The 21,106-nt window shown below is 40.4% G+C and overlaps 1 protein-coding gene across 1 annotated transcript in view; it reads right to left on the bottom strand.

Moving 5' to 3' along the window:
- Positions 1-21,100, bottom strand: part of SH3GL2 (SH3 domain containing GRB2 like 2, endophilin A1) — an 87,379-nt gene extending 66,279 nt beyond the window's left edge. The window contains exon 1 of the mRNA XM_057373469.1: positions 21,051-21,100. Within this exon, the coding sequence (XP_057229452.1) occupies positions 21,051-21,095 (45 nt within the window). The 5' untranslated portion in view covers positions 21,096-21,100. The remainder of the gene's footprint in view (positions 1-21,050) is intronic.
- Positions 21,101-21,106: the final 6 nt, after the last annotated feature.

The raw sequence follows: 21,106 nt of genomic DNA, 5'->3' as shown, positions 1-21,106 counted from the left end.
TCTTTAAAATTTTTCTAACAGCACTGATGTGCTGTTCAACATCTAAAAACAGATCAATGTGGGTCTGCAAGAAATGAGTTTAAAAGATTTCAGCATAGTTACTGCAATTCCTAGCAGGAGAGAACATGTTAATTAGTGCTACTGACACAGGCTCAACAGCATATTGGACTGTCTGGAGATGAGGATGCTGACAAACTCTCTGCAGCAGAAATGTGCTCTAAGTACAGCTGATCAGGAACTGTATTACTTGTGCCTTTTAGAAAAACAATGGCAATTTTTTTTCTGTCGTCAGCATTCCTGTTTGAGCCAGCCACAAAGAGTACAACTTTTTTTTGAAGGGATGAACAGAATGAATCAGCTGTGATCCAATAATGATGGCTCCTTCCTATCCTCTATCTCTGTATCATGTAACCCGACAATAAACCCAGACAGAGAACCTATAGATCCAAGATTAACCTAAACTATCTCGCACCTTTAGTCACGGATGTTCCTCATTTAGTCACCCAACAGTCAGCCACAACAGTAATCACCATTTAAGCAGAGCCAAGGACTCTGGCTGGGACAGTAATAAGTCATTCTCTGTTTATATGTATAACTAAAATTAATTGACCACTTTACACTACAAAAGTGATATTTTAATTTCAAAACATAGTCTTGAATGTGGACTTCCTTAACTTACAGCCAGAAACACAAAGAAAGGCAAAGCATTGCAAAGATCATTTTCTTTAGTGAATCCCTGCAGGAAYCAGTTTATCTGCAAATTCCCAAGTACTTCTGCTTCCAAGCTATCAACTTGGAAGCAGAAGGTCACGGAATAGGAAGCATAARGACCTGTAGATGCTTTCTCTGTATCCTAAAAATGCCATGTCCAAATGGCAGTGTTATTTCTTTGCCTTTGCACCAGTGTGAAGTTTGAGTGGAAAATAACATTGAACACACATCGGCTATGTCACTGTTCCCCTCAGGGAGCCTCAATTCACATAGCTGTTCAAAGCACTAGCCACTCTTGTAGTCAGCTCCAGTCTATTGAAACATTATTATGTCTAGATAGACTTCTCAAAGAGTCTGACTTTTCTTCTCTTAGCATTAGGTGATACTTCCTGCTAATCATTACTTTTTAAGTCCTCCTCAAGACTAGCATAAGGAGAGTTCAAAGGAAAGGGGAACAGAGAAATACAAGACAGAAGTTCCTTTAGTGTCCCTCTTGTAGTGGACATTTAAAATACATCTGAATAGAAAAGGGATGTTAAATAAATAGCGTTTTGCTGGAAGAAAGGCAAAAGTAGACYACAGACAAACTTCTCCACAGAGAATTTTTCCTTAGGCTGAAATAAATAAAAGSAAGAGCTGAAAGTAATTGAAGTTTCTTTGAAGGAAAGGTCACAGGGGAGCAATATGCTCTGGGACACTAACATACAGCACACTATATTCTGGAAACCACAGATGTGATGAGAGCGCCAGAACAGGCATCACTGTTCCAACGTCAGCAATGTCTGAACAAGCAAGCAGAAATGAAAGATTAGAGGAAGACTCAGTTTTCAGATCAGCAATGTTCTGAGGAAGCCTAGAAGAAATGTGACCTTGAAATGTCCCACAGACAGAGATCATTACTACATTGATGCAAATTTCAGGTCAGTATTGTCTTTTCTGCTGAGCATCTTTTGCTGTGATTTCTGAATTGCCAAACCTCAAAATTAAAAGCTCATATTTTTATAGTCTCATCCATAAAGCCAAAAAATCAGTGTACTTCATTTTGCTGTCTCATTGGAAAACTCCTGTGACAAATGTGGTAATCTCTTTTGGTATTCCTCTACCTTTTGACTGCAATAAATCAGATCTCATTTAATGTTTAMGTTCACTGATAATTCCTCTATTTGGCATCGCAATTACTGAAATCTCAAGTAAGCACACCATGATTTAGGTATTTTGAAAATGACTGAAATGTCAAATGGACTTTTCTATGTATAGTTAAATTACAGAGTCATTATTTTTTCAATGCTGCTGAAATTCCAAAATACCCCGCAAAGTATTTCCACTTCCGTCTTAACTAGATGGAAAACAAACATTCTTACAAAACATAGTTATCTTGAATCTTCCATCCAGATCTACTTTTTTTCAGATTTCCTCCATAGGCCTCCACATAGTGGAGACTTGAACAATGAATAATCCCTTTGACAGCGCTTGATTCYACAGAGTACTCAAAAGCAGTTTAAAGTAATTTACCAAATTAAGTTGGGTTGGGCCTATTGCAGAGTAAAACATGTAATACAACAGTTATTGCAGCTTAGCTGTGCTGTGGCATTTTGATAACGAGCATCACTGACTGTCTCAGAGCCTGATATGTGTCAGAACTTTAGCCATCATCACAAAGGCACTCTCATCGCACAAAACAAGACTGAAAGACCAATTGTCATTGGAGTAATTTGGACTGTACAGTCAAAAGTTATTTATCTATTACCACACATTACTCATTTCTTAACTAATTGTTTACCATTTCTTAAAGTTACTTGTGTGAACATGAAGAGCATTATTGTGGTGTGTYGACAGCTCCTATAAAGACCGCATCCCGATTTGGAAATAGATCAGCATTTTTCCTTTCTCAAACCAACTCTAAAGACATGCATTTTTTTAATCCCAGCATTTGTCTTTAGAATGTTTGTGTTGCCCTTTTAGTCATCTTAGACTGGAAACACAAATTTTAAAGAGGTCTTTTTTCTGTTCCTATGAAAAACCCATTATTTATATGAAAGGACTTATTCAATATCTCTTTTTTATAGAATTAAATCCCCAGTTCTCATATTTGCACAACTAGACAGCTTCCACATGAGGTCCTGAAAGAAGGATAATAAATAGTATCATGTGGTTTAAAATGCCAGCGAGGCTTCATTTACCAGCCTTGTCCACTAATCCTCAAAGTTGTGCTCATCTTTAACTGTTTTGGGTTCCTGACCACAGTGCTTTCTGGATTGAGACTCCATGAAGCGTTCTTTTCTCCTGACAGTAGTTCTGCTGCCACTTGCAACCCTGATGGTGAGGATGTCCCTCACTTGGACACCTGAACCAAAACTGACTTTGCTGACTGCAGCAGTATCAAGACTTCAGGCACAGGTCYAGATGAATTGGTCCTCTCTGCCATTGTGAAAGGAGAGAGAATTTTCCAGCAGGTGAGCTCCCTTGCTCTTACAACCCCACAGCCCCGCTTGTTCACAAGTAGGCTATGTCACTGGAGGTCATTCTTGCTTTCAGAGCCTTTCWCTTATAAATAACTTCTTCTACTCTAAGAAACTGAAACTGAAGTTGCTGAAGAAAGAAGAGCAGCAAATCAATGAAACCCTGGCTCACAAACTGCTTGAAACACAAACCGAAACATCTTTTCCCCAATCAAATTCTTATATGGTCTTTATATTACATCCTCTACATCTCATTGATAAATGCTGAAGTTTATCAATACTTGTAGAAATTTGTATTTCTTAGCAAAACTTGTTCCATATTATAGATGGTGTTAAAGCATTACTCCTGTATCACGTGATTTTTTCTTAGTAAGAACCACCTCTTCAGGGCAAATGAGCCAGAGGATCTGCCAGCAAAAAGGAGAAACACTGAATATGGAGCTTAACAATGAACTTGTATTTCATTTAGGCATGCAGAGCATACTTAATCTCCCATACATAACTGTGCTTTAAGTACACCACCAGGCTAACAAGGCTTTAACTACTGCTCAATTATCACTTAGTAGTSAATGAAGATGTCATAAATCCTTCAGTTTGATTTGTCTTTTCCCTTAGAATCGCACACAGTTGTTCCTACTACAACCACAGTAGCTGGCATCATCACTAGATATATTATTTCATGTCCTCACCAAATTTTGAAAGTATTTATGTTTGAATATTCAACATATCTGAAGTAGCTTAAGAACCACTTATTTTAGAATTCAAGTTCAAAGAAAATCAATGTGCAGCACTTGAGTTAGAAAAATAATGTATTTTCTTTCCCAAATTACATAAAACAGAAGTCCTATAATACATTCTAATAAGCAATAAAAATTAGGATACTAAGAGCTTAAAATGTCCACATGTAGTTAATGCRTACAGAAGCTTAAAATGCCTTCTGTAGTTGGAAGTAATTAAGCTACAGAAAGTGCCTATAGATGAATGTTTGATACGTTATATGTAAATATCTATGCCACAAGTTTATATTTACTTCAATGTCGCTTCTGTCTTYCTAGCCTTCAATCAAAACCTTAAGCCTTTAGGAAAAATCTGAAAGCATAACTGAATGTTTCAGGAAGCCAAATRTTTTATTAACTGCACAGTACTGAAGACTAGGCCCTGCATCCTCCAAGAACCTGAAGACCCCCGCTGATCCCCCTGAAACAGGTAGACCCTGTACCCCTCAGCAGCCACCTGCAGTCTGCTCTTCCCGCCAAGGTTTTCATAACTCATTATTGCTTCAGGCTCTTTGGCCACCATGAGTACGTGACCAGYCTCCTGTTCTTCCTTTTTCATACCCACCATTCAGGCAGATCTCTACTGAATACTTGCCAAATATGCTAAGTGTTAGCTGGGAAATTACCTGAGTACTGATCTCCAGACCTCAGCCAAAAAAAAAAAGCCATTCACACAGAAGAGGCAAAGTAATATTTCCTCTTGTAATTCATTTTACTTCTAAGAGCTACATAGTGTCTTTAATCCCAGCATATTGTTAATAGAGCAATCACAGTTATTTATCAGTGCCACATAATAATATYTCCCTGGTTTTGCTAGAGCCTCCCTTTCCCTCTGTCACTGAACCACAYCCTATAGGCAGAGTATCTGTGGCTGTCTCACAGTGCGGAAAAAAAGAGTTGCAGTATTTCTGTTTTTATAAAACTACTTCACTGGGGTCAAGATACCACTCAGCACAGATGAGTCATCTCTGCAGTTTTAGATACGGGAAAACAATTCACAGAGTGGAACAAGAAGAGGTGATGTTTAACGCAAATTTTATAGAGGAGTCTAGAAAAATTTATTTAAAAGTCTTAAGAACTGGCTAAAGAAGTTTCATGCTCTGTTGTGAACATACATAGTTAAAATATATTATATAATGGAGTGGATGTGATGTGTATTACTTAATGAAAGCATTCATTATGCATGATTAATATACTCTCACAGTAGCCTTCTGGACAAAATGTCCAGCATGCAGCTGGGAAAGTCTATAACATGTTGGGTGAGAAATTGACTGATGGGTAGGGCTTACAGTAAATGGGGTCACTTCAGGCTGGCAGACAGTCACTAGTGTGCTTCACAGGGCTTAGTTTCAGGGCCAATGYTCTCTAATGTTTTTGTAAATTATGTGGACACAGAAACCGAAGGTATATTAAGAAGTTGGCTGATGTTACCAAAAGAGGAAAAGCGGAGGGTGGACTTTCTCAGAGGTAGAGAGGCCTTACAGAGAGAGGTGGTAAAACTAGAGGGCTGGGCAATCACCAACTACATGAAATAGAGGAAGAGCAAGTGCCGGATTCTCTGCCCATGAGGGGAATCCAGGCTGTACATAGATGTTGGAGGACAAGAGCCTGGAAAGCAGGCCCATGGAAAGACAAGAGGCAGTCTGGATTGATGGCAAGATGAATATGAGTGAGCAGTGTCCTGCCCAGCCAGAAGGGCGAGTGTCCTGAGGGGCATCAGGCACAGCATCACCAGCCAGGCAAAGGAAATGATCGTCCCTCTTTGTTCTGTGCTGGTGCAGCCTCACCTCAAGTTGTGTGTGCAGTTTTGGGAGCTCAGACTACTGGAGTGTGTTCAGAGGAGGGTGATCAAGGTGTGAAAGATCTTCGGAAAAAGACTTACAAAGAGCAGCTGACATCACTTGTTGGGAAGGTCATTATCCCAATGCCAACACAGGGAGGAAAAGGAGGCYATATACTACACTTGGTCTGTGGAAGAATTCACTTTATTGATTATGAAATGTCYGGGTTTTTTCACTTAGAAATCTTGCAATTTTATTTACTATTTTCATAAAAGCTTCAGAAATTGAAGGCAAAGTATTTACTTGCAAATATCTACTTCATGGAGTTTTAAACTAAACATTTGGCCCCTGTGCTTCTTGAAAGGTTTGGAATTGTGAACACACAAGGTTTCAAATCAGAAGCAATGCAACTCAGTCCAGTGTATTTTTTTTAATCATGCTTTTAATTCAGCCTCTCAGTAACATAATGGCCCGCCTCATGATTTTTAAATGTTCATGGCGGACTACACTATGTATCGAAATAGTACTGCTTGTCTCATTAAACTACCATGATTTGCTGCTTGGATATAAAACATAAAATATTAATTATCACTTCAGAAGCCACTTTCATCCCTTGATGTGAATGCTCAGGTTTAAGTTTGCTACAAGAAGCTTGCTGATCTCTTTTCTGCTAGTATCCATATCTGCCCTTTCATTTATGTTTGSAGCACACACATATACAATGGATGCACCACTTTCAGACACACTGCACTGTTCARACAATAACAACAGCCAGTCATTTTCTCTATTTCTGCAATTTCATCACCTAAAGAGGAACTGCAGACTACCAGAGGTAGGGTGCCTATATCTAAATACCGCCTATGCTGGTAAATAAATAAAATGGATATATACACAAAATCACATATCTCCTTTGTCTGAGTATTGTATTCACACCCTTAATGGCTGGGACAGCTTGATACATAATCGTATGCAGATCTGTGAACAGGCAATGCACCACAGTAATTTCACTGCTAGCTCCACAAGGACAAAGTAAACCAGAAGAATATGAAATGAAAAAGGCTTGCATGTCTAAGGGGAGACGCTAATTGGATTCAAGAATTCCAAATTCATTTCCAAATGCAGAGAAGCAGAGACTGACTCACAAGTCTTTCCATAGAGAATGAATATTTGAAATTGGCAAAAAAATTCAGGTTATATGGGCAGACRAAATGGTACAAACCCAAATACATTTCTAGTGGAAAAAGCAAGTACAAGTAATGCATTTATATGGCTCCTAAGAGCTTTACAGTTCYTGAGAGATGGTGAGGACCAGAAGAGACGAGGAGGAATTGCCACATACACGTCATCCCAAAAGCAGACAACTACCGAGACATCTGAAAACAGGCAAAGCTGTGTTAGTCTCAGAAGGACAGATACTTATCATGATGTCACTCAAGAAATCAAGATATAAAACTGTGCACACCAAGCTAGTGTATGCTGTGTTCAGTCTGAAGGAAGTGTATAAATCACATGTCTGTCACTGTCTAGTTTTGTCTGGTTCTGTCCTCACAGCAGCAAGGATACAGGCAGAGGGCTGGGTGTATATGCAGGATGCCACTGCAATACACCGATCTTTAGTTACTTGCAGCATCAGCTACAGCAGTCTGAAGGCAAAGCAACCTCTGTGCCATTACCCAGGCATGGGATCTTGAACCTCTGCTGTGTGCAACTCTGTTGGACATTCCACTGAAAAAATACAACAGAGGTTATTCAGTTTGAGGTCCACTCCTCGGAMAATTCTGTGCAACTGAACAGTTCATATTAAAGGATGATTGCTCAGTGATGCCATTAGGTCTTATGGAAGAAAAGTTGTAACAACCCTAGAAACACAGGTAAACACAGAAGTAACAGAGCTCTCACAAAGGCTGTTTGCATAAGTACAGATAAGCATCCTTTCCACAGCATGACAGTAAAGTATACCAAAGGTGACATTTGCTTTAGGAAGATTTAAAKGAAAAAAAAAAAACCAAAACAATCCACTTTACATGACTGCTCTCTGTAACAGAGGGCTTTCTGAAAACTTCAGAAGTCTGGGCAGCCTTGAAAGTTTTGCCATCCACAGCCAGTACCAAGCAAGACTCCAGAGATGACAATGACTCTACAGAACCAGACAGACATATAATGACATGAGCAAAGTTAAGATTAAATAGGGGGTACACCAATCAGTTTGAATAGAGAATGGCTCTCACCCACATATATKAATAAAGCTATGAATTCCCTGATTGATTAAAGTATTATTCATGAGAAATGGTATTTATTACAATTACAACTGCACAAGCTTTTGTGCAAATTTTGGGAAAGTGTAGCTGAACAGCCCAAATTTAAAAAAGATGATGAATTATGATCAGTTCATTCTCAATGATGAAAATTTACCTTTGCAAATACATTCTCTTCATTTAAATCTTCAAGTCTACAAAGAAATTAAATGTACAGCCTTAAAAATAACAAAAATATAGAGGACGTCCCCATCTTTCCCCTACCACACTCCAAAAATATGCTGTAGCAGAAATGAAGAATTTGGAGGTGATTAAAATTCATGCCACGTGGCTCTGATGAAGTGCATTGCTTTACCAGAAGCATCTGGAAAGATAAACCTCCAAGGCCAGGAGGCATCATGTTCTTGACCCTTCAGAGGCATGCAGAATCCAGGGTCTTCTCAGACTCRCCTAAAATGTTTCATTTCCTAAAATGTCCTTTGCCTGTTGACTGTAGATTAAATTTATCAGATCTTCCAGTCCCATTGATTACGTGATCAACAGCAAAACCACAGTGGTCATGCTGAAGAGAAATCCTAGGTCAGTTYTCATCTGAAAAGTGCAGTTTTAAAACAACATATTTCAAATCACTGACAAAAAACAGAGAYGGCAGTAGCATTACCCACTTGACTGCACACTTGAGTAAATTAGCAAGTCAGAATTACATAGCATGTATCTTCAGAAAGACCAGCATCTGCGAAGATCATGTACCACTCTAGTCATTGGGTTCTGGTTGCGCAACAGCAAAATATATAAAGATGGCTCAGATCAGCAAAACACAAAGATGTATGTAACAGCAAAAAAAAAGCAGGATAAATAGACATTGCCTTCAGGACCACACTTACAATAGCGACCCTCCTTGGCATACCCAGAGATAATGAATTCAGAGTTTYGTCACAAGTTTGCAGCTGCTTTTCTACTGTCACAACTTCTGCAACCTGGTGACACAAAAGTAATGCAAAGCAGAGCGGAATTTGGAGCAGAGCTTGCACCACCAGTGCATTTCCTTTGGTTACTACAATGATCTGGTGCCTAACTTAGGCCTGGGTGCATAGAAAGTGGTTAAGGACCCTTCACTTCATAGGCCACGTAGGGCAGACATCGAAACGCACAGTGAAGCATAGAAGTGGTTCCTCACCAGTCTCCTGGTTGGCATTATCCAGTCCTTGGAGCTGTGAACAATCAGTRCTGCAGCATGGTACCCAGCACCCCAGATCACCTGAAGATGACACTTCTAGGTGGCAGCACAGCAGTGCCACCAAGACCACCAGAGATCACAGGGAATGTTTCAGGAGTTCCACCCTCGTCTCTTGGTATTTCATGTCTCTGTAACAGTCCCCGTGTAAGTCTGTGCCTTAGATAATACAATATAGCTCTTTAAAATGCAATGAGGGTAAAGAAAATTGCTCCATCACATCTGTTCACTATAACACCATTTATTAAAATACAGCACTCTTGGACCATAAACCTACGTTTTTTTTTTTTTAATGTGCAGATGTTGTTTCCTTCTTGCATCTACCTTGCTTGCAAAAGAAGTTAGTAGTAGCCAAGCAGTATACTAAATTTAAAAGTCAAGTCAACACATCAGCTGAACAGAGAGATTTTCAGAGCTATGTGAAAACAAAACTTTAAATATTCACATGACATAGAAAAGCCTGGCTGGAACTGGATTATTTCCTGCAATTTTCAAGGGCCTTTTGCACTGCATGACTTTCCAATATAGAGCCTGCCTCAGAAGTTCAGGTCAGCTGCTATATCACCCTATCTGAAAGAAAGCAAGAGGGAGGGGCACAATCACACACTGTCAAAGATCTGGCACACATTTTAAACTGGAACAGTTCTCAAAGGAGGTAAACTTTAAGGAGGCAAAATGGCTTAGAGGAATTCTTGGCTGTTCTTTGCAATGCCTGTCATTTGCTGCTATRTATTGTTGCCCCCTCCACACTCTCAAGTCTTATGGTTATAACAAAACACTAGGTTTTATTCTTGCATTAAAAGTTTTAAAGCATCTGGATCCTGGAAGGTCTCCTTAATGTTTGGGATTATATGCTGTCAAAACACTATTAATATTTTTTTTTTTTTAAATTTAGTTAAAAATCACCTCTGAATGCTTAAGACAAATGAGCAAAAAAAAACCCGGGTCTGCAGAGTTTAGTCTGCAGAGTATTTTCTTGCTGCTGTGTTAAGGCATATACSACATGCATTAGTGTATGTCTCATATTAACAACCAGGTCTGTAAATTTGTATCAAGTCTCCTTTGGAAACAAAATACTGGGAAAATTTTTTGTACATCTTGATTATGCACTGCTTGCTTGCAAAACCTGGSATAATACATAAATGCTTTCTGCTTTCATGAATGGACTTACCCACCTTTTAAAATATTACATTTAAGAATAAAGAACTATATTACACTTTTATAATTTAGAGCAATTGTTAATGGCAGGCCTCTTGCTGTTTAAAAATAAATAAGGTATCAGAAYAAAACACAACCTTTTCAGCATGCTAACCAAACATTATTTCAGTAGAGCCCAGGAGTCACAGCCATAGAAACAATGAATTAATTGCTTAAGTCTCAGCTACTTGCTTATCCTGACCTGCTGCAGAGGAAAGTAAGCTGACAAACCCTGCCAGAAATTCCTCAGATCTCGAAGGATGGCACAGAAAAAGAACAAAAAGTCAGTTTTTCTGCCCTTCTAGCCACTTTGCAGCTGAGATGTGGGAAGAGAAATGGTTGCAGAAGAGGGTACTGCAGAGCTTTTCCTGTTGGCACAGGCTGAGGAAGGTTGACGCAGGAAAAAAGTACCTGCAAATATATTCGATTTATCTTTCCCCCCCCACCACTTCCACTCCTCCCTGGGATTTTTTGTCAGACTTAGGTTTATCTKTGACAGGATAGGACATACTTCCTACACCTTTCCCTCAAGTCTTCCCTGTGGCTTAGCATAGGGTACCAGTAGTGACTACTACTTTCTTCTTAAATGTACAGAAAGTAAACACCAAGGCAAGCTTGTGAAAGCAAAAAATAGGGCATTTTAAAGCACTCTCATCTCTCACCTGGAAATACTGAGGAKTAAGTTGACATTATCCCGTCCATACTTATTAATGCAGCTAAGCTTCAATATTTCACATCTTAAACCTATAACCACAGACCCACTTGCTCTCAAAAGCAATAGTGGACATTTCAGGCCAGGAAATGTACATACTGACACCTGATAGTGAAACAGCCATGGTATGCAACAGAGAATAGGAAAAAATAAATATTCCTCACATGSTCTTCCGTTAAGTCCTCAGTATACTGCTAATAAAATTACTAAAACACAGCACACAAAGAYAACATCTGATCCCACTCTTCCCTCTTGCTGTAGCTCTCTGCTACCTACTCCATCACATGCTTCAAAAGCCCTAAGTTTCAAGCCCTGAGCCCTCTGGCTCAGCCACCCACAAGGGTGTTACTTACATTCCTGATCTTGTCTTCATTCTTTAACAAAGAGCTCATTTGACATTCATGACTTCCCCCTCAGCTGCCTAATTTACCTTCCCAACTTTAATTTTATTGCAAGAAAATTAATATAGCATTTAAAGGAAATAAAATTTATTTTAATAATAACTTCCAAAGGTTTTAAAGAAATATGAGGAGGAAATAAGGAAAAGGTCTACAGCAGTCAGTCTGTTTGTAGGTCAAGAAGTTTCCCTGGGCACACATGTAGTTAATCTGCAAACAGAAATGAGAGAAATRTGGAACTAGAATAGGCTGTTTTATTGCAGCTTCATTAAATTTTCAAATCTCTCTTGCTCCAATGTGCTGTGCAAGAGGAGAGAGAAAGACTCTTTCACAAGGAACAAGATATTACAGCACCATGTCTGTGTGTCTCTAGAGCTTTCAAATCTACTCGGGAAGACTGCCTGCATTTTATAAAAGTTGGTAGAAATCCCACAGAGCCATTTTTAGCACATGATTTGGGAAGTRGTCTTGTTCTTAAGATAAGAGGAGTAAATCAGCAATTACCCTATCAGCCCAAAAGAAATGAATGTAAGGCCAGCCCTTGGGCATCRTGTGAATCCTACAGTCTAGCAGACATTTTCAAATAGATGTCCATCCACATTCCAATCTGGTTTTATCTCAGAAATTTATTTTATTGTTGGACTAGATTCTGCAGTGGRACCAATAAGCCCCAGTCAGAAGCTCACACACAAGCATGCTCAGGCCCTTTCTTGGCCTGTACATTCAGGATGCTCATCAAGAAACAAGAGAGCCAAAATGCCAGCTCCTGTAGTCGAGGCCTCCTCACCGCAGCCCCACACACGTCCAGAGACTTGTGCTGTTCTGAGGAAGAATACATGTCATTTAGCCACTTATGATATGCACTAAGCAGCACAGAGCAGAAGGATGGCCCCTTTTCTTCAGATACACTGAAACTCATCTTAAGAGTCTGCAGAAATGCTTCCCSCTCCTTTAGGGTTACGGAGAAGCAAGACACAGTGGGACAATCATCAGGAAAAGCCACGCATCGCATAGCCAGTACCTGTTAGGACATTCTGCCTCTGCAGCCTGGCTGGGTACTTGGAGGCACTGACAGCCCCTGGGGCGCCAGCACATCACGGCACTGCGGGGAGCCCCAGGAACACGCTAACCCGGAGCTCAGCTCCTGCCTGCGGAATTTTGAGCTTCACCGAACTGTCTGAATGAGTCACCGGTTTGAAGCGGGGACTTTGCTGATCAAAACCTAGCAGAACCTTTGGCAGCCAGCACTGGGGAAACTTTCCATACACAAAACATAAAGGCTCTGCCAGTCTAATCAGGACAGCAAACTCTCCCTGGGGAAAGGAGAAAGCACTAAGTCATGGAGAGCTTATTTTTCAGTGGCTGTCCAGCAGTTTTTGTTAAAAGGCTACCCTGAAATCAGAGCAGCAGAGAAGTATTGCCTTTTCTTTATTCTKTCTCCCAGTGAAACAGGAAATCTGCGACAGCTGGGGTTGTCATCTTAGAAACAATGTTGGCTTTTTTTCTTGTTAGTCACATTGATTCCACCTACACTGATGGACACAGTTAAATTCATGCTGACCTTGTTAACCCATTGGTGCTACCTAAGTTGTATGTGTTTTGGGAACACTGTCTTTTTTTCTCCTGGGCTGGAACAACACACATWATCACTGTGTCCAGATCAGGAGCAGAGGATCCTGGAAATAGCAGGCTAATGAAGCAGCAAATAGCAAGTGCTAGCTTCATTCACTAACAACTGCCATTCCTCCTCCCGCTAGTCAGTCACCCACACACACCAGAGCAGAGAATTTGCCTCTGGCTCAGTTTTCAAGGATTTCTGTTGTGGACCTCTCCAGTCTTTCACCCTCATCTTCCCTTCTGGTGTTTTATTCCCACCCATGTCTACCGTTGAATAAAAAAAACAGGATGCTTTCCAGAGGCTGTAAAGCTTTTGGTATTCTATTTCAAGTGTTACAGTTTTTTGGCCATAAAAATGCAGCCTTCCTAAAATATGTCAATTCAGGCCTTTGAAAAGCCATAGGTCCCAAATCATCCTGACTTACATTTTTTGAATTACAGCACCATAAAAGAAAGAAAAAAAAAGTTATTTATCTTTTTATATTTTATACATTTTGATATTTYATATATTTTTGGGTCTTTCTTTCTTTAGTAAGAAAATCCTTACACATTTCCACATTTAAACATTTTTGGTCCTAAAAATGTCTGCATTTGTTAGGAACACACTTCATGCCTCGACTCTGTTCTTTTAACTCATTAAAATTCYTTTCATAACACTAGAAAGTAAAACCAAATTCCTGGCCAATGCAAGAAATGGGATGAAACAACTGACAGAAGACTCAGTTAGGACCTGTTCCTAAGTACTGAAATCAGCTTTTACTTCCACTGAAGCAAAACACAGTTTTAGCTAACTGTGTTTGGATGACAAAGATAACATTCCTAGAGAAAACAAAAAAATCAAGCTGGTGAATTAGAAGAGAAAAATAAACTAACTGGTCATTGCTAATGCCTTAGCCAGTTCTGTGCAAACACTGTCTCTGCAATGGAAAGGTGGGTCTTAGTCTGATATATTCTGCTCCCTTTTTTAAAAAAAGAACAATTAAGTTGAAAATCTGGTTTACTACAGGCAAAAAGAAACCCATCAATTGCAGAGTTATACTTGCAAAACTGCAGCACTTCCAATTCAGCCCTTAGATTATGACGCCGTAACTTTCCAAGACAGACAAGCTCTAAGTGACTCATCTGGAAAGGCAAACACTATTTATTTTTTGACATTTATACCTTATGAATTATTAATTGGTTTGCTGCATCTAGATTGATTTTGCATGAAAAGGAATTTCTGGCACGTACCTTAGAGCTGAAAAGTGTACAGATTGGAAAAGAACTCAGCAAAAATATCCCACTATCTGGTGCTGCTTAAAAGGGCAAGTCCTGATAGTCTACTAAAAGTCATAAAAGACAATATCAACAGTAATGGCAGGAAAACTTTCTTTCCAGAGGAAAAAAAAACCAGCTTTCATCTCTAATGAAACATGCTCTCCTATCACCCTGTTTCATTTTAGTCGCACTCTTTCCCACAGAAGCAGAACAGAAGTGATGTCTAGTGCTTAAAGACACTTTAAATTGACAGATGAATAGCATCTTTGGTGCTTCTGMACAACACTCACTAAATTGCATAACACAAAGGTGAAAAACAAGTCCTACATCAAAAAGTTTAGATAAACACTTCTCACATTTAAAGACCTTCTGCAGGCAATACAAACTGGAATTTGGGCAATCAAAAAGAGTAGCAATTGATACATAAATTACACAAGTTACTAAAAACATCAAACTGAAATCCACAAAAAGTATGAAGGAGGCAGAGAGGAATGTAAACACTTCAACAATGTGAAGAGTTCTGCTGCCATAGAACTGAGGGGGCAAAGGCAGGGAAAGTCAGTATTTTTCTCTATTTTAGAATTTCTATTTACAAAGCACTCAGCACAGCATCCCCTTTTCACAGTGATAACAAATGCAAGGAACAAGGTCCAAAATTCAGCCTGATGAAAATAACATCAGTGCTGACAAGGATCCGAGCTAGTGGCACCTACATATTCTGAAATAGATATGCATTCAGTTCTCCAGCCCTCCCACACACTAGGAGGCCCAACGGCCAAATGAGTGGTTGAATTTCTTGTTCTTTCAGAAGGCCCTCTGGCATCACACCAAACCACAAGGTTATACTGCTGCTGCCTCAGCAGCACCTTTGCTGGGATCAAATAACACTCCTTTCTGTGGAGGAATGATGATAGGCAAAGAAGGTGAGAGGGAACTGCTGCACTCAGTGTGAACTGTACAATGCTGCAACAATTACGTCAGTCCAATTTCAGTCTACAGAATAATAAAAAAAACCCTGAAATATGCTTATTTATAAAGATATGTCCACTTTCATGAACACAATAACACCATCACATCAAGTGCAACTACATACCCATTAATCATTCCGTCCAGGTTCATCACAGTGATTTCCATCTACAGACAAATTGAAAATATGCTGAACTTCAAACRACCACTTCTAATTTTTCATTTTCTACCATGCAGGTCTGTAGAGACTCCATAAAGGGAAAAGTTATGGAAAACGTAAGCACAGTAAATAGCAATTCCCCTCTTTTTTTTTCTCTGCTTTGGGACAACAAAAAAATATTAACTCTTAGCACTTCTGTGACAGATTGGATGGATTCCTGTAATGTGCTATAACCTCGGATTATAAAAATGCTACTATTTTGTCTCCAAGATTATGTGCTGGATTAGATAAGCACTGAAAGCAAGGTAATTCTGCTGTGGCAAACATCACCACGGTAATACCATGCTATAGCTCGATTTTCTTTTGTCTGATTATCTCCATACATTTAAGAAAGGAAAACCACCACCTCTGTCCATCAGGGGCCACTATGTGAGAAGGAATTGAGAACCAGAGTCACTGAAGTTTCTGGAAAGCAGCAAAAGGAAGAGCTTTTAGCTGTAAGAGAAAAGGTTTGGAGGATGTTTTGACTGTCCCTGAACACTACTGACTTTCACTGATAAGAGGGCAATGAATTGGCTTCATCAAGGGCAATTCCCAGCTAAATGCTGTCCATACAGYTTCTCTTCAGATGCACTCACAGAGTGGCAGCAGCTCCTTGGGGCCTGTAAAGCAGATTTTCAACTCCATCCCTCCTGCTGAGCTTTTCAAAGCCAAAGACTTCATTGGTACACTACTAAGCCATGATTGTCAGTATTCAAGCTCCTGAACCCTCCATCCTTCACAAGAATATGCCAGACCAACCCAGCACCTCCCTTAAGTTTGCAGTAAATTGCTACATAAAATCACAGATTCTTCTGCACAGTAACCTCTGCAACATCTGCTTCAATTGAAACTGGTTATGCTGCTCCACCACTTTTAGGAAGCATGCTATCAATCATTATGCTAGTCACAAGGACACATTTAAAACTTAAAAGACAGTTTTGCATGAGTGACCAAGAGTAGCGAGTTCTTCCTTGCTGTGTAATAATTCCTGTTAAGATGGAAGTCAAGATATGAAACAAAAATCTGATGCAGGCTGTGTTTTGAGCATAGCATCCACAGGTAGTCTTTGCCTCCAGAGACCACTGRAAGAAAATTTAGAGATGGGTGTCATTCAGTGCTCCCACTTTGATGTACATACATAAAAATGGAAAGCACACTATYAAGTGGAAAAATACTACAGTAACAGATGCTTGAGAAATCTTCAAAATAAAAAAAAAGTCATGATCTTTCTAGTATACAAAGCAGCAGTTCCTCCAATCAGATTTAGAAACAGGGTTTGAAACTGGCACAGACTGTTTAAGCCATCAAAAAYTCAGAAGGGTTACACAGTACCAACTAAAGGGCAATTTAGATTAAAGTCAATTTTTCATCCTTTCAATTATGTAATATCAATAAAAGGACGCATGGGAATGATGCCAAATGTGAATAATGTATCTGGCAATCAAGCTAGAGTGCACAAACAGAAGGAATTTCCCTACCTGCTGCGGAAATAATCCCCTCAGCAGCTAAGTAAGGGTTTTTTTGGTCTAAATATAGTCTTTATTTCCAGATCAAAAATTTGCTCCCTTCCCTTGATCTCAAAAGGTAGCACTCCACACTGAGAAAAACAAACAGACTGCTGGTTGCGCATGCCTCTTGGGCAGAGGTTTCTAGCAGCCTGTTTGGGCACTGTCCTCAGTGCCACAGTGCCACAGCACCCTGCAAACAGCTCTGCTTCCAACTTCCTTGGCTTGTCCCTGATACATGGAGCAGCATTTACGCTAATAAAAATAAACACTGCCCAACTTGGCAGACCAACTTCCATATGCACCTTTACATACACAGGAACTGACCACAGTTTAGTGGGTGAGGCTGTGAGGAAACATGGAAGGAGAAAAGCAGACCTAGTGCGAGTCCAGCTTCAACCACAGCGAGTAGGAAAAGACATGTGACATCCTATCACTAGAAAAGTACACACAGCTCCCACTCAACACTGTGGGATAGTCAGGGATATATTATGAATCCAGGTGTGCTAGAGATTCAGAAAAATACTGATATCAACACGGAACAGTAAAAATTGGTTAGTTGCAGYTGGTTTAGTAAGTGGATTGCTTCATATACTCCACTAAAAAAATATTTTACATACCTCTAACCAAGGAATTAAAAAAAAAACATTAAGGCAGATGAACCCTAGCATTCTCTTTTTTTGCAAGAGAACCTGTGTAGACAGGCTCTGAATCAAGACAGAATTGCTAAGAAGACCACAGAATTTTGCGGAAAACAGCACAGCCAGATAGGAATCTCATTTGCTTCTTATTAACCATCAGGGTCATTGTCTTACTGAGCCATTCACAGGGAGGCTTATTAAAGAGGGAAGCACTGTACTTTCCATCTAAAGTCAGGGCTTCTAACAAGTTACCGACAATGATGAACGGAGTGGAAGTAATTGCTTCAGATGTTTCTTTCCACATCAAATTTGTTTTACTATAAAACTCTATAAACTGGTTAATTTGGTCTTGTCGTTCAGACAAATGTGATCACAATGTACCATAAAAGCAGAGTACAGTGGTAGAAAATACACCCTATTTGAACTTTTGGTTCAAATCATCACATCCAAATTGCTACTTAAATGTCAGTCACATTTATTCAGTTGTTTCCAATGGAACATCAGATGTGGCCATTCCCAGAATTTTTGTTAATCTCTTTCCCCATGAAATTATTACTTTCTGAGAGCTTAGTTTTGACTGTGCCTCACAAGAGCCATATTATGCAATGAATGCAGTCATGTGGAAACAAAGCTCATGCTATTTTAAAACAATTCTGTTTAAATGCCCCAGACTGTCAAATCTGTATCACCCAAAGTGACTGCRGTAGTTTTAACACTGTACAAAAACCTGTAGGAAGCAATATGCTTCTGGTCACACTGGCATAGCACTATCAAAAGGGACTCCATACCTAAAGAAAAAGGGACCATTTGGAGGCACAATATTTTGATGCCCATTTCTGGAGCACTTTGTTGCCCATTTCTGGAAAATCACTCTTTAGACCAATCTTCCTGGCTTCAGGATGTATGATACATTTGCAATAGCACGTTAACATTCAGATGGGCCTATTTCTCCTTCTTAGGTACTTTGTGGGATTTAGAAGTAAATGAATAATCTAACCTGCTCCACACCAGTCTGTCTAACATCTTGCAATTCTGTATTAATGTCAGGACTTCCAGACTCACCTGCTTTTACAAACTCAGGAAGACTTCTTCTGAACTTTATGATGCTGCACAGAGGCRAAAACATTAGTTTTTCTGAAAGGCAAAAAGGGTGAACACCTGACCCGTTCSAGAAGATACAAAGTATCCTCCTGAATTTCAATGACTCACTGCTGGTTGCAGTTGGTCCATGAAGTTTGACAGGCAGTAAGTTCTTCAGGATGGCTTCTAAACTGTCAGTACTTCATGCAGGTTGGTTTTACATTTTACRAGTCAGAAAACAATAAATGAAATTAAATAAAATGCTTACATTGCATAAACAATCTAGATGTGSTCTTGATATGACTTAGGACTCCATTAAAACAACACATCATATATACATATACACGAGTAAGAACCAAATCAATAGTTTAGAATTTTTAAAACTTCCTGTTTGTCTAGTCCTGTCTGGAAGGCTTAATGCACGCCAGCAATGTCAATCTTTATTTCACCTGGGGTTTAATCGCTAGTCAAAAGGATTACTCCCTAGAGCAAGGTCAGCACATCTATGTCCTGGATTTCTCACTCATAATGAAACAAGSCAATAAACAGATCTGGCTTCAAAATACTTGTGAGTCATTCTCATACATGAATGTATCTTCATGGTCTGCATGAAAACAAACTGTGAAAGTCAAGGCTGGGGCCAAAAATCCCTGGGTCACTGGATGTCAGGCTGCTAAATCTGGCATCAGAGACTTAGTATTTTGGTTCCAGACAGCTAAAACTCTTCCTTCCTTCTAAAAGACAGTACTGCTGACAATCAGTGTGAGTGTCATCTGAAGGACAAAACAGCATGCACAGACCTTTYACATCATGCTCCCTCAAAGAAAAAGATGTTTACCTCTGCTGCGGCAGATGCATTCTCATTAACTACAATAACGGAGAACTGAGACTTCTAATATTAGAAAGTCAACTTCAGCTTGCCTGCTTCTTAAACATGGATGGCATAGATGCTGAAATCCTTATTTTCAGTACCAGAACTCAGTGCAGTAATGATGATTCCTGGGCATCTGATAGCACTACAGGCAGCAGGGGAAGAAACAACTAAGTAGCAGCAGCAGATGGGCGCTGCAGGATGGGCTCAGGCATCCTTACCTGCTCCTTACAGCATCTGTTTTGAGTGCAGCCGTTTTCTTGCAAGGSTTATTTTACCAGTAATGCAGCACAATGTGGCATCAAAGGGGARGCACAGTGTAACCCAATGCCTACATGTACTCATGCAGGACTTGACATAACCCACTGCATTCAGAGTTATRGGGGGCACTGGTGTAAGGTATTGAAAATCTGAATTTGGACAAACACTTGGATTAAGGATCMTTGTTTCAGGGAACACTTCCCCATAGTGCACAAGAGATGACATGCATAAGAAAGTAAAATACAGGGGTGTTGAAAAATCTAACAGCTGAATGTATCTTGTGTGTCTGCATCCACAGACTGCTTGCAGTGACCAAGACTGCTACCTGAAGACGTCTGCAATGGCAAGTAGTAGGAAATAACTGGAGATTTTGTATTTGTTACAAACCAAAAAATAACACTAATTAAAAAAAAAAAAAAAAAAAAAGGCACACTGCATGGGTCTTGGTGTCAGATCTCTAGATCCAAAGCAATTCCTCTGACTTCTATGAAACCATTTTAGATTCAGTCCCAAAGCACGCTGAGTCAGAAATTGTACCCTTGCAGACTGTAACACACAGATTTTGTATTATGAAACAAGTCAAAGACTGTTGAAACACTCACCCTGACCTTCCTGCAATATCACATCATGCCTAAAGCAACAGAACCAAACCTCATTACTCAGATTTCAGCTGTAGTCTAGACCCATAATACCAGAAGGTCATGTTTATTGCTGTTTTCCCGAAGTCAGGCTAAAGCAGTGCCTGCGCCGGTAGGGAAGGTCCGAGCCCACAGCGGGTGTTGGCTCCAGCAGCAGCCCCCGCGGGCTCTCAGCGGGGAGGACAGGGTAGCCCAGGAGCTGGTTCCGCACTCCGGGAGCCCCTGCCCGCTGCCGCATCACGGCCGGTGCCAGGCGGGGGAGGCGCGCCGGCCCTCCGCAGAGAGACCCCCGTGTAGACCCACGGCCCCCGCGGGCACACCGTCCCTCACACGCTCACCACCGGGCACGGCATCCGCGCAAACCCGCTCGCCGTGCGCTCCCTCGAACGGAGACCCGCGCACGACCCCGCACAGCCCACACCCCTGCATGCCCAAGCACACGCCGGCCGCGGCCGAGCGCATCCCACGCGCGGGGAAAGGGCTCGCTACCTGCGTGGCTTTGTGGAACTGCTTCTTCAGCCCGGCCACCGACATGGCGAGGGCAG

The sequence above is a fragment of the Malurus melanocephalus genome, unplaced genomic scaffold (assembly GCF_030028575.1).
Source record: "Malurus melanocephalus ecotype Western Australia unplaced genomic scaffold, MMel_1.1 scaffold_198, whole genome shotgun sequence".
NCBI classification, from domain to species: domain Eukaryota; kingdom Metazoa; phylum Chordata; class Aves; order Passeriformes; family Maluridae; genus Malurus; species Malurus melanocephalus.
The sequence above is the reverse complement of the archived record's forward strand: the minus strand, read 5'-3'. Positions and strand labels throughout refer to the sequence as shown.